Source organism: Mesitornis unicolor, unplaced genomic scaffold, assembly GCF_000695765.1.
Source record: "Mesitornis unicolor isolate BGI_N332 unplaced genomic scaffold, ASM69576v1 scaffold18936, whole genome shotgun sequence".
NCBI lineage: Eukaryota > Metazoa > Chordata > Aves > Mesitornithiformes > Mesitornithidae > Mesitornis > Mesitornis unicolor.
In genome coordinates this window covers 69,534-83,537 of record NW_010190693.1, presented here as the reverse complement: position 1 = coordinate 83,537, position 14,004 = coordinate 69,534, and the positions used below count along the sequence as shown (strand labels likewise).

The window sequence follows — 14,004 nt, the reverse complement described above, 5'->3', positions numbered from 1 at the left end:
CGGGTGGGGCCGCCGCCCGCCGCCTACTCACCCGCGGGTGCGGGAGCTGCCCCGGCCCCTTCCGAGCGGGCTGCGCTGGGAGCGCGCTTCAGCCGCACTTTCTTCTTGGCATCCTCCGGATCTTCTTTAAATCCGGAAATAAAACTCTGCGTACAAACAGAACAGAGCAGGCTACGGGGCTGTATTAGGCCCTGTACGCGATATTTTAGCATAATCAAGTATCAGTAGGGAATTCCTCACCGAATGGACCTCCAGACGCTGGGCCTGGCAGAACGTTTGGGTTTTTTGGGGCCGTTTTGAGCGCAGCCGGCAAGATGTGGCCCCTCTTAAGTTTCCGTCCCCTAGATCCCCCTTTTCTCCTCCAGTCCCCCTGTGGCTTCAGGAGCTACAGCTTATCCCCTTCTTCACCATGAAATAATGGCATCCAAGATGCTTTCCAAACTTTCTCTTAGTCCCAGTTAAAAGTACACGCACCACATCATTCCAGTCTGTGGCAGAGGCGGAAAAAGGAGTGCTGTCAGGGCTGTCTTTTTCCATTTGTGTGATATTCTTGCTGAATACAGGAGACACAAATGATTCGGACAGTGTACAGGAGCAGTATGTCATATTTTATTTGTGTTCTTTTAAAATTTCATCATAAAGGGGTACAGTTTTTAGGCTGAGTGTAACATTCAGCATTTTCAAAGTATTTAACAAAAGATACCTGCCAGTACGCAACCACAAGTCTAATGGGATACAGTCTCACACTACACTGATGGTATTTTCCAGGTGTTTACTGTTGAAGAAATGATGCCCCATGTCCAACACATGAAAGGAGGTCACAGTAAAAACCTTTTTCTTAAAGACAAAAAGAAGAAAGGGTTCTGGTTGGTGACTGTTTTGCACAACAGGCAAATCAATTTAAACGACCTTGCTAAAAAACTGGGCGTTGGAAGTGGAAACCTAAGATTTGCTGATGAGAATACCATGCTGGAGAAACTGAAAGTGGGCCAGGGCTGTGCGACACCCCTCGCCCTCTTCTGTGACCACGGAGACGTGAGATTTGTACTGGATGCTGGCTTTCTGGAAGCTGGCCACGAAAAGGTGTATTTCCATCCCATGACAAATTCCGCAACCATGGGCTTAAGCCCCGATGACTTTTTGAAGTTTGTGAGATCAACAGGCCATGAGCCTATCGTCATACATTTTGATGAAGACATGAAGTAGATGAAGTTCACTTTTCTATTACAAGGCATAGATTTTGTAGAGCAAAACTGGTGAAAGTCTCATGAGAAATAAAATTTGAAAAAAACCAGGGTTACTCCTTTTTTTTTCAGTTGTCTTAAGTTTATATTGTATAATTTGATGAGAAAAAATACTGTCTTCTGATTATTAGAAATTTAACAAAATATTCTTTAAAAAACCATGTTTGCAATCTACCATTAAGTAACCAGTAATTAGAGGAGGTGTTACTTAAATGATGTTACAGTCTTTATTAACAAAATGGATAAAACGGGAACATTCTGTGTGTGGTACTGGACTGGTTTAAACTTAATATCATTAAGAAATAACAAGTTAAAAGTTCTAAAATATTTGTCAAGACACACAGGACAGAGATGTCTAGATTGTGTACCTGTACCCATTTGTCCTGTACTACATGTTTATTATTTTTCCTAGGAAAAAAACGCCTACACTACAGAAAATGCATTTGATTGTCTCTGTTTTTAGTTGCATTTTCACTTTCACAGTATCCTCCCCCTTGGCAAATAATTACTAAGTCTTCTGATAATCACCCCATTAAGAGCAGTGCATACCTCGCCCATTCCTAGAGCCTCCCCAAAACCGGCAGCACAGGAGGGGGCCATCAGACAACAAGGGGGTGGGGTGTGAACCCTTGTACCAGCCTCCCCTGGCAGAACAGCTCCAAGGAACATCATCACAACTAACAGCAGGTTCTTGACCTGGTGTAGCATGTCCTGGTGACACCCAGGAGGACAGGAACTCACGGGACCTGCAACTGCAGTAACTTTTGTGCAGTTCCTACAGATTCACGCACCCATGGAGGACGTGAATCCTTTAAGCTCCACCGTGCCTTAACCAGGACCTATAGAGATGGAAAGAATGGCACAGCAAGTAGCTGTATGTGAGCTTCTCCCTTCAGGAGAACGAGACTACACGTACAAACATCCGTGTGTCCCCGGGGTGAGGCTGATTTGGCTTTCAATAGATGATTTATATTTAGTACAGAAAAGTCTCTACTAGCACAAGAACAAGACCAGTACATTCTCAATGTTAAAATTTCTCATCTAATTCCTTCTCCGCTCTCCTGCCTGTCTGAACCAAAGCACCTTCAAACAGATTTTGGGTCGAGAGAGAAGCAGCAGAAGCTCCATGAGGTCCAGTACACACACTGTGGCAACAAGTACCCACCCAAAACCCAAAGATGGGAGCAGTGAAAGCGAGGGACAAAAATCTGAAGATACTGGAGAAGAGGGCTTCTGAAGACAGCCTAATGAAAATGTCATGTATGAACTGTGCCTAAAATGAGCAATAGTGAGAGACAGAATGGAAATAAAGAATACAGAAGAATGAAGAAAAAAAACACACAAAACAAATTGTGATCCTGGATTAGTATCTACTACTGCATCACTAAAGGATGCAATTCTAACAGTGATAAAGGGAAGCATTTCAAAAGAAACAGGGCAAAAATCAGCCAATCTGACTCAGTTTCATTCTACATGGCCAAGCCAGTTCTATGAGAACATCAACATTTGTGTGGGGGAGATTTTTTTCCTGTTAAGAGACCTCTAATTCTACAGAATGAACAACTACTATTAACTGAGTAAAAAAAGCATCTTCTAGAGAAAAGCAAGTTATTTCACAAAGATCCTTACTATGGTTTCCTTCATTTCTGAAAGATTTGTCACCAGTTCTCAGAGATGTGAACTTAATGACAAAGTACTTCATGATACAGCACTTGAAATTCTCCCCTCTACCTTAGAAAGACCCAAACCAGCCCCACCTACCATGGCAGTCATCTCAAACGATAAAGGAGTGACCTAAAAATGCTGAACAAATAGAAGCCTATAGAAAGAGTCACTAGAAAGGCATCCAGACACACATGATTTTATATTTGTTGTTACATAAAAGACTGAAAGGAACATTTGGTATTTGGGAATATTGAGTTGATTAACAAACTACCTAAAGAACTCCGGATTGACAAATGCGTTACTAAAATAGCTAGATATGCGTCTTTAAAAATAAAATTTATCTTACCCTTTGCCTGTCACTCACTCTCCCTTCAAGGTTTCTTCTTTGTGGTACCCCTAAATCCTTTATCACTTAAAAAAATCAGAGTAAATTTGACTTGTCAAGATTTTTAAATCCAGAAAACTTCAAATGTGAAAAATGGTTTTAAAGACATGTGCACAATAGCAGTTTACTATGCTTCATGAATCTTAAAATCTCTACTACCTAAAAGTTAACTACCTTTGTCCTCAGAAGAGATTCTGAGACTTGTCTCAGCAAAAATAACGACCAAGCAAAATCAAAGCTTCAGATACTACATTTGGCAAATCTATAGTAGTTTCTTTTTGTATTTACTTATGAAATTAGTGTCTTTTTTTTTAAATATCAAAAGTGTACAGTTAAAAGCTACACAGGTCTACACAAATAAACAACACGAAACAAACTACACACTGTCTAGAATAATTCTACTACAGCTTTATCGGTTTCCTTCAGAAGAAATACTGAACACATCACCAACTGACCACAACGCCATTACTTAACACCAAGATCCTTCCAGAAAAAGTGTGTATAAATGTACACACAAAGTAAGAATAAAAATTATTTGGTTTGGCATTTTAATATCATTAATAAATGTATACAATGGCAAACATTTAAAAAATCAATATGTAAAGGAAATTACAGTTTTAAATAAAGAGTTTTTAAAGTTTTGCTTCACACCTAGGTACATTCCTTTAAGGCAGTTTTATTAATATCAAAGCATTATTTACATATACATAATAATCTAACTCTAAAAATCATACATGAGCTTCTTTGCTGAGGCTGCATCATGTCTTAGAAAAAGTTTAGAAATAATACGCATTGGGAATATCACTAAATCCTCAGCAGACTATCAGAAAAGTAAATAAAAACTATACATTGTAAAGTACTACAGCCTCTTTTTGTAATCTTGAACTAGCAGTGACGGATTTGGCAATTCTTGCAGTAAAAAGCTGTGTACACTCTTTTTAGCTTGTCCAACAGCTGCCGGGTTTGTCCCCAGGAGTTCGTGTTTCAGAAAATGTGAAGCAGCCCTCAGATTAAAGTTACATCTTTATTTTTATTTTAAGGGCACAGACTGGAAAGATTAAGATGAAGAAAGGAAAAAGAAGCTAATTGAAAAATCATCAGAGCACAGAGAAGCTCCTGACTGCTCTTCTGCTCTGGAACCTCTTTGCAAAGAAGGTGCTGGGAAAAGTAGATTCGGATCTCTGAAATGCAGATATATCCCCAGTGCTGGTCTTGGCTACTTCAGCAAACACAACCCCAAATCCTACTCTGGCCTCTGTACCAATGCAGACAAAGCGAGCTGAAAGCTGCTGACAGTGTCACAGATGGGAACCTGCCTGGCACACGAATCTGACCCGTCCTGGACTCTGACCCAGCAGGATGAATTCTGCTCTAAACTCTTGCTGAGTCTCTCATACAAGGAAACTGCTTTGGTTTTTGGATGAGGGGGCTCATTTCTAGTACACATCAGTTAAACAGTAACTGTAAAGTTTGTGACTTTACACCCTGGCTGTAATTTAAGAAGTTATAGTAATACGCAAAAAAACCAAGCATGAAAGTTGTGATGGGAGATCTTGGACAATGTAATGAATATAAAAAGAGTTGAGCTAATAAACGAACCATCAGGAGATGCCCCTGTGACAGAAAGGACACAGCCACATGTGGTGATGGCAGGCAATGTGTGCCCAGCAATGTGCCATGCAATCATGTCAACATGCTACTATTGCCTAACTGGCAGGGTCTTGGAGAATCTACTTGGCACACACAACTGCTCGGATTCTGTGAATACAACCAGCATTTGGCACTACAGTTTATATCTGTTAGTTCAAGACACACATGTTCTTCTAAAAATAGTGACACTACTGGCTAGGGTTTAACAGTTTGAAACGCATCGGTCCTCCACTGTTGAAGAGCTAAGAGAATCCAGTCACAATCAGACCTTGAAATGAGCTTGAAAATATAATTTAGAATCAAGAAATATTTTCCTAATATTTATGGTATTTCAGTTCTCTTTCATAACAGCTATGCCTTTACTAAGGGCTACCAGCATCCCAGATTTCCTATCTTTGCCTGTGAAATTCTGTAAAGGCAACTTTCCTGTCAGTCTCTATGGCTCTGCCTACATCACAGTAGAGGAAGGGCACAGAAACCAGATTCTTCCTGGTTGGAGTACTCCTCTCTTAGAGCAGGGCAGGGCTCTGTCCATCTCACCTGGTACTGGGGGAGAAACTCAGCTGTGCTCTAAGCTGTGCGTGCATGCAGGCACACACAAATTACCCATATAAAGGCAGGCAGGCCCTGATGCACCCACCTCTTCCAGCCACTGCCACCCATCCCACCTCTCTGTGACATCTCATAGCTGTCACTGCATGGCTTGGAATGCCCTGAATCCTTCTCAAAAACACTGCAGTATCAGTTACAAAATGAGAAATTACTCCAAGTGCAACTGAGCTACAAAACCTCTGTGGAGCTGGATTTCTGGAGTGCTCTGGGCCTCAGCTCACTCCTGGGATTGCTGATCTATGTCGATACTCTGCAGAACTCACCATGCTTCCACTGAAATCCATGAAAATCTTGACACTGAGAAGGAGGGCCCAGAAATGGATGCTAGTTGGAGCTGGTAATCAAAATAAACCAATCATTTTAACAAAATACCAGAAATGTCTTCAGAGGAAGAATGGAAATTCTATGTGATGAGAGCTGCAAAACTGGTCCTATTTTCACTAAGAAAAAAAAAGTTTCAATTACCTGTGAAAACAATCCCAGGCTGAACCAATTATTTGTGCTGTAAAACCAAAACATTCTGTTTAGATTTAGATCTCTAAGCACATTTTACCATTAAAAGTATTTCAGAAGGAATCAACTTTAAGGAAAAAAAAAACCCAAGAAAATTTTCCCTTCTACAGCTTACTGGACTTTCCTCTTTTTTCCCTTTTGACATTTCAGGAGGGAAAAAAAAAAAAGTGACTTGAATCTGTCAAACTGTCAAACTGCATTCTTCCTCCAGTGAAAAATGACTCTGTTCCAACTGTCCTTGACAGCCTAAGACTTTGTAAATGGTAAAACCTGTGAGCCTCAAGAAATAAACTGTTATTAAGGTACAGCTGTGGTGGCTCTACCACACAGCAGCACGATCAGTTTACAGGCAGTCTGCAACCCTCGTTCTGCAACCACGTCACGCTTACCTTTACCTGCAAATGCTTTCAAGATAACCAATGTATGCAACCACTGAATGTACCAATAGCATTTTAATATAAATCAGTAATGAACAAAATGTATCCTACTAAAAGAAAACCTTAAAGGGAACCAATTGTAAAATGCATATAATATTATTTACATTTCTTTTTGCCATCAAGAAACCTCCTAAGCCACAGTCAGCTCATGTCAAAAGACAAACAGTAAAATAAAAGTCAGTGAATGCACAAACATAGTAAGACAGTCTTATCCTGGAAATGCCATTTGTTGAAAACACCCTTATATTAAAATAAAAGTTATAGAAAAATCATACCTGACAATTTCCTGTCAGAAACATCTGAACATATATATGCAGAGTAACTTGGGAATGTGAAAAACACAAATGACGAACAATTTCTATATAACACGATTATCCCACGACTCCCGCTCTTGTTAGTTACTGAACTTTTTCAGGTATGTAAACAAATCTTTCTCTTGCAGTATGCAACAAAAATCAGCATAAACTTTTTTAAGAGCAATTTCATGCGAATTATGCTAACCAAATAAGGCAGTGAAGTGCCAGGAAGCTGTGAGGTTTTTGTATCTGTATATACAGTCAATTTCAACAAAATACTACAGCATTTATTTTAGATTTACAGAAGTAAATATAAACTGCTAGTTATGGGGTTTTTTGACTAATTATTAGCAGAAGCTTAAGCAAATCAATGGCTAATTTCATAAACAGAAGATGAAAGAAGTACTTTTTTTTTTCCTGGAGTAATTCTTGAGACCTTAAAATTCTTGGTCCTTAGGGAGATGAGAACTGTCCTTTATTCAGTAGACCTTAACAGTGCAATGTGCAATAATTCCTAAGACCATCTACACATTTTCGGCAGTAGACTCCAGTAGAGCTCCTTGATTCAAGGAAGGTAGGTAGGTTTTTATTTCTTGCCTGCTCTAGTCACGAAGAATGTAAAAAATTCCCTTAATTTTTATTAATGATTCCTACAGTCGCTGTCTTGTTACTTCAGATATAAAGGCTTCACACTGAGATATTGAAGGACACTTTTCTCTCTGTGTTCAGTTGAAAGGTAGAAAGAGAAAAGAACATAAGAAAAGCTTAAAGTGTGGAAATATAAAATACAGAGTTAAGTCACTAACAGAACTAACAGCACTAATAGCATGCACCAAAGATGTCTTAATGAAGTCAAGAGAAGGACAGAATGCCAAAGACAAGCTTTACAAAAAGGCAGTTTCCTTGTAGTAAAGAGTACTTAATTAAACTAAAATGTTTTGTTAAACTCTTAGGTTTATCTGTCCCTTTCTAAGAACTGACTTCAATATTACTTCTTAATGGAATTTCTTTAAACTTTCTTCCTCAAGAGATTTGAAAAATAAAAATAAATGTAATTTTTACAAGCAAAAGGCTAAATTGCATGAAGTTCCCTTCCTATACAGGCAAAATAACTACTGTAAACCAACCTGTTCTGGCTTAACTAATAAGCAAGACAGAAGCCAGTTAAGCAAGCAGTATTTACATCCGGTTAATGCAATGTGCACTTGTTCTTATATGTAATGCTGTTAGTTTGTTGTAAATGAAATTAATCTCATTTACATTTTGGGCAGGAAACTCACCACTTGGCCCACATCTCATGTAGTGGGGTAATAGAATTAGGAGCTTTGTTGCTCCCTAGACCTGCTTTTTGAATTTCTGCTTTCTGGGATAGCTTCCACATCTGCAGAGAAAAGCATTTCATGTTATTCATTGTGTTTATCAGGACATGAAAAAACCCTCATGCATAAAATACATTCTACTTATTAGTAGAGCAAAAGGATGCATAAACACTTCTTTTTAGAGGAAAGGACAGAGGAGAAGGGTAGAAGAAACTCACTGGAAATGCCTACTCAGCTACACTCATTAAAATTCATCTCAGCATTTAGAATTACCAGGTATTATTTTCAAAGCCTCAACGAGATATACTTAATTTTTAGATACACTAACCCTAAGTATTTGCCTGTATGAAAAGAAAAAAATAACCAGATGTAATCAAGGCTGACTAAACCTAGCAGAGACCTTAACTCATCTTTGCATTTTTACCTGCTGCACATTGACAGAAACGTTCACATTCAGTTCTGCAAAACAAAATTATCTTTGCATGCAACAGCCCGAACGTGCAAAGCGCAGTATCTTAATTGACTACCCACTTAAAGCAAAGCATCGACCAAACCTTGAACTGCAAGCAAATTACTGAGCCTGAACAACAAAATCTTTTTTGGCCAGCAGCCACCTATTTAGTGTTTATCATTACCATGCAAAGTCCTAACATTTTTAAAGGCAGCAGGGACCAAGGAATGATCAAGCACACTGCGTGTTTTATAGTCAGCCACGGGCATGACCAAGAAGCAGTCGTGACCTATTGAAAGGAATTCCACAGATCCTGCCTCTACTTGGGTATAGACAGAAGGAGACATCCATGTTGTTAAAGCGTAAAGACCAAAAAGTGGAGGAAAAAATAATCCTGTACAATAAAACATTTGTTTCTTTTCTATATAATAAACAAATGTTGACAATTTATTTTTCAGAGATGTTAAAATGTCTGCTGCAGCTGAACTCAGTGGAGCAAATGTAGGAACACAAAAACTATCCTCAGAACTGAAATGTAATTCATTACAAGTTCATAAAACAATGCAAAATAATATCTTGAACTGGACACAGTGAGCCTAGAACTCCCACAGAGGATGAGAGACACTAGTGTTCAGAGACACACTCGGTTATTCTGAAGCCCTCTGTGTTTGAGAGAAGCTGCTTTAATGTTGCTGCTGCCCTCTCCCACTGGAGTAAGGTAAACCACAGGCTAAAATGGCATTAAGTATCAGGCATAAATATTTGGTTTGTATGTGAAAGCTTAGTGCTGTGAAAATAAATGAAACAATGCAAACTGAAGTGCCCCATGACACTTCAAATGTATTTTAACTTCACTCTAGTTGGGTAACCTTTACAATTTCTCTTCAAACTGTGGCCCTGCTCCTGATTACAATCGGGGTTCAGTGGTCACACTGCAGAGTTCCTAACAAACATATCTGGAGACAATACTGCTATGTTTTGTAGCTGCAACAGTCTAAGGACCCACGCAACATAATAGCACGCCTGAAAGCTTATCCCATTTCTCCAACAATAGCAGATGATCTAAACAGAAGATACTACCTCTAGCTACAAACCCTGTTCTGCTCCTAACAAGCAGTCTCGCTGCAAGACACAGCCGTGGCATCAGTTCAGAACAATACGGATACTGGTAGCACAGTACGAGTTTATAGTAAGTACTGTCAGAACTAAGATTTTCTCTAGAATTCCTTAAATAACCTGCAAAATGTATTTTGCAGACACCACTTCAGATAACTGCACAGTTCAACTAAACGCTAATTCAAACACATCTACAGATTAACTGAAATCAAGTCCAATGATGTCACCCAAGGTCAGAACACTGATCTTGCTATGTGAGAGAAAATGCACATGAAATTAAGATTATATTTCAGATTTGGGTTTGTTTCCCTGGTTTTTATTAATGGTGAGACAATTCTAGAGGGAATACAGCTGTAAGTAACAGCATGCTGTGATCAACACTGAAGAGAAGTGAGAAATTTATCAACCCAATAATAATGGATGCCTGCAGACACGGTGAAGGATGCCACTTTACATTTTGAAACAGTAACTTTACCCTCCACAATGTCTTTGAAACATCTTCTCTCCTCACTCCTTTTCCCCACCTTGAAATGTAGCTGAAGCTCTGGAAAGGGCTATTTCTGCATTTAATTTCTGAGTCTCCCGTATGAAATGGAGACCTCATAGACAAACACAAGGGATGTCTGCTGCTTTTCCTCAAGGAACACTGGATTTGCAGCACTTCTCCTCCCTAGTTAAGCACTGAGGACTTACAGTTCAACCCATGCAGCAGTGCCATGACTGCCACAAAACTGCTGGCTAAACAAATTCAATTGTAAAAATCAGAGTATAATAGTCATTATTTTCAATATTTATTTTCAATTTAAAATATTTTCCTCAAGATATATTTTCATTCAAGATTTTTATAGCTATGTAATTTTGACCTACAATAACTGTCAGTAACTACTTCCTCTTGCAAAAAAAATGCTAATATCTGAAGCCCCATGTAATTATAGCTTAAATATGATACAATTTTAAACTTTTTATATTTACTGTTAAGTTTCAAGCAATTGCAGAGACAGTGACATATTAACTACTTTTCAACATTTCTCTTTAGCCCTTAACCTGGGATTTTGTGATTTATTCACTTAAGTATCCCTATACTCCTATAATTTTGCAAGTAAACTTTTTGATACTTTTTTAACTGTGTTAATTTAACTTTTTTGTCCTGTTATTTTGTTGCACATCTTATTTTCTATTATATTAGTGTTATGTCCATTGAGAAGAAAAAATGAATTTCCACCATAATCAATACAAGTTTTTATTACCATACATCACAAGGAGTCTCATGTAACTCTGTTAATTTGACTCCTAATAAAATCATACACTTCGCCACATTTGTACACCAGACATGGAAAGACAAAGCATACAAAAGGGAAAAGGTGGAAAGGGTCATTTTTTCATTACAAGTGCTATGTATCGTGTGACTACTTATTACCTCTTCATAAGAATTATAACTTCTGCTTAGGATTATGAATGGTCTTTGTATTTATTGATGTTCAAATATTTTAATAAGTATGAACAGTAATTCATGTTTCTTGTGCGAGCCAGAGGCACTGAATTATTTGGCTATAACTTGTTCCTTGTGCAAAGTGCATTTATGCCAGGACATGGCATGAATGAAAAGGGTAAGACACTGAAATCTCTCCATATGCTTCTTTTCATTAGTATCTCATTTTTGAAAGAAGGGGAGGAAAATGTTCTTTTACTCCAAATACATAATCAATGTGTTGCTGATTCATCTGAAAGCACGAGCACAACTGACAAGCACTGTCTTTGTACCAGAAAGTATGTTGTTCACTGTGCCATTTTTGGCAATGCAGCATGCGATAGGTTTAACATGCATTCGGCAATGTACAGGAAAAAAACAAAATATTTGTAATGCGTGACAAATTAAAATATAGCTTGTATTATAAAGGCTTTTAAAGGCATGCAAAATATATACAGTGCAATTAATGTTTCATGCAAACTTTGGTGAGATTACAATTTTCCATTCAAGCATGCTGGAGTACACAACTGAGCCCTCTGCCATTGTTCTTAGAAAACAACCACCCATAGATGTAACAAAAAAATATGGTTTTCATTGTAGTGAAATTTTCTCTAAATCCAGTGGACATTGAGAAGAATACCTACATGTTCTATCAGACTATATACATATACGTATCTATATATATGTATATATTTGATAATACAACTTCCTTATCATACACAACCATACTCATACCACACAGTTTTATTATCTTCAGAAACCAGCAGTGGGGATTCAGCCTCGCTGGTGTTTACACAGGTGGTGGGAACAAACTCTCTACTTAGAACTGACTGTAGGTCACCATGATCAGATTTCTGATCAGCAGAAGGCCGTTCTTGATTTTTCGGTACAGATCTAAATGCTGAGAGATTTGCCTGATCGGTTGTTTTTGATGCAGATCTTTGAGGCAATCCACTTATATTACTAACTAATTCAGTATTAAGGGATAAAAATGGCTGTGCCACAGTAAATGATCCTGTGCTGTCATTACCAGATACACTGACTTTATCATTAAACACATTTGTGCTTGGCAAAGTTCTCTCACGAAAATTGGACCTCTCCATCCTTGAAGTCCTAGGCACATCAGAGTTACATCCTAAATTACATGCTTTAACTGTATTAGCTGCATCATTTTGTGGAACGCAATCTACTCCGTAAGCCACACAGTGAAAAAAATTAGAGGATAACTGGTGTGCTGAGTACTCACTAGAGGTTGATGGAACACTTCTGTCAGTGGTGGGCGGTGCTGGATCAACTGATACAGGCAGCCTACTGTCCTTAGACAAAAAATCGTGAATGCTTGTCCTTCGAGTAGTTCCTTCTGCTGTAGAAATCACGCTGCTTGCACGAGGTAATGTAGCATAAGGATTGCAATCTCTTGATTGTCGCTGGGATACAGTTACTTGCATCTTTTCTTTAACTGATTTGGCCTTCCCTTGAGCGCCTGATGTAAATTTTATGGGAGAGCTAGTAAAATAGGTATCTTCAGTTTTACGAAGGCTGGGCCTTACAAGTTGTTCTGGTTTAATGGATCGTCCATCTGAGAAATCAACTGTATTTTTTACACTTAATGATCTCACAATGCCACAGCCAGCAGACTGTTTTCTTAGCTTTTCCTTTCCTGACAACTCTGCAGACTCAGATAAACTTTTCATGACTTCGTCTAAAAGATTCTCTTCACTCGCAGATTTCATCTGTCAAAAATATGAAACATCTTATAAACTTATAAACTGTAGTTCTGACATTTCTTCAACAATCTTTGTGGACCTAAACAAAGAACAATTATAAAAAGTCTTTTTTTAAAACTTCTCTTTAGTTTGCAGAAGAGGGGACTGAGGGGAGACCTCATTAATGTTTATAAATATTTAAAGGGTGAGTGTCACGAGGGTGCAGCCAGGCTCTTCTCGGTGACAAACAATGATAAGACAAGGGGTAACGGACACAAACTGGAACACAGGAGGTTCCACTTAAATTTGAGAAGAAACTTCTTCTCAGTGAGGGTGACAGAGCACTGGAACAGGCTGCCCAGAGAGGTTGTGGAGTCTCCTTCTCTGGAGACGTTCAAAACCCGCTTGGATGCCTTCCTGTGTAACCTCATCTAGGCGTTCCTGCTCCGGCAGAGGGATTGGACTAGATGATCTTTTGAGGTCCCTTCCAATCCCTAGCGTTCTGTGATTCTGTGATTCTCAGATCTAAAAAGCAGCATGAAACTTTTACAGTACATGCTCAGGAGTTTTCTGTACAAACAGATCATAACTATCTGGAATTAGTTGCTGTAATACTGATAAACTCAACAAATCAGATGATCAAAACTTCATCTTCTCACTCACTTGCCCTCTGCAGTCACTTATCAGTAATTCCTAAGCAATTTCATATGGACTATTATTTTACTTCTACTGATTGTCTAGACCTAAAGCTTAAATTCTGTGTGCTCAAATAATAAAGACAAAATCCTCAGAAAGTAATACAAAGCACACAGCCTTTAGGCACCCTTGATGTCCAAATTTGGATCAGGCACCTCTTAGTTTTTTCTTTTTGAAGAACAGATTTCAGAGCTAGGATAAAAGTTTAGGTGAATACTATTAGCAGACTCAGCAGAGAAAGATCTGTCTTTTTCAGAATAGTAAAAGAGAAAATTTGTAAAGAATTAAGCTGAGAGCATTAAGGAAATGCTCTGGCAGAAGGCTGGAAAGAGACTTCTTGAATACCCTTCCAGCCTGAATGCTTCTGTGATCCCATGAAAGGGATTCTGTGAGTCATGAACAGCAGTGGACTGGACTTGATGACTCAGGTGGTTTCTTTTATTTCT

At 38.6% G+C, this 14,004-nt stretch overlaps 2 protein-coding genes across 3 annotated transcripts in view; one reads left to right on the top strand and one right to left on the bottom strand.

Annotated features, from left to right (window-relative positions):
• LOC104542248 (prolyl-tRNA synthetase associated domain-containing protein 1-like) overlaps positions 1–1,285 on the top strand; it is a 1,385-nt gene extending 100 nt beyond the window's left edge. The window contains exon 2 of the mRNA XM_010186487.1: positions 765–1,285. Within this exon, the coding sequence (XP_010184789.1) occupies positions 765–1,206 (442 nt within the window). The 3' untranslated portion in view covers positions 1,207–1,285. The remainder of the gene's footprint in view (positions 1–764) is intronic.
• A 5,923-nt stretch (positions 1,286–7,208) lies between these two features.
• The window catches only part of CCDC88A (coiled-coil domain containing 88A), a 75,566-nt gene continuing 68,770 nt past the window's right edge, over positions 7,209–14,004 (bottom strand). The window contains exons 31-34 of one of the 2 annotated variants that reach the window (XM_010186485.1): positions 12,776–12,889; positions 12,638–12,639; positions 12,403–12,536; positions 8,119–8,183 (exon numbers count right to left, since the gene is read on the bottom strand). In XM_010186485.1, coding sequence (XP_010184787.1) covers positions 8,119–8,183; positions 12,403–12,536; positions 12,638–12,639; positions 12,776–12,889 — 315 coding nt within the window. Of the gene's footprint in view, positions 7,522–8,082; positions 8,184–12,402; positions 12,890–14,004 lie in introns of those variants that run through there. The other variant, XM_010186484.1, reaches the window with a different exon arrangement.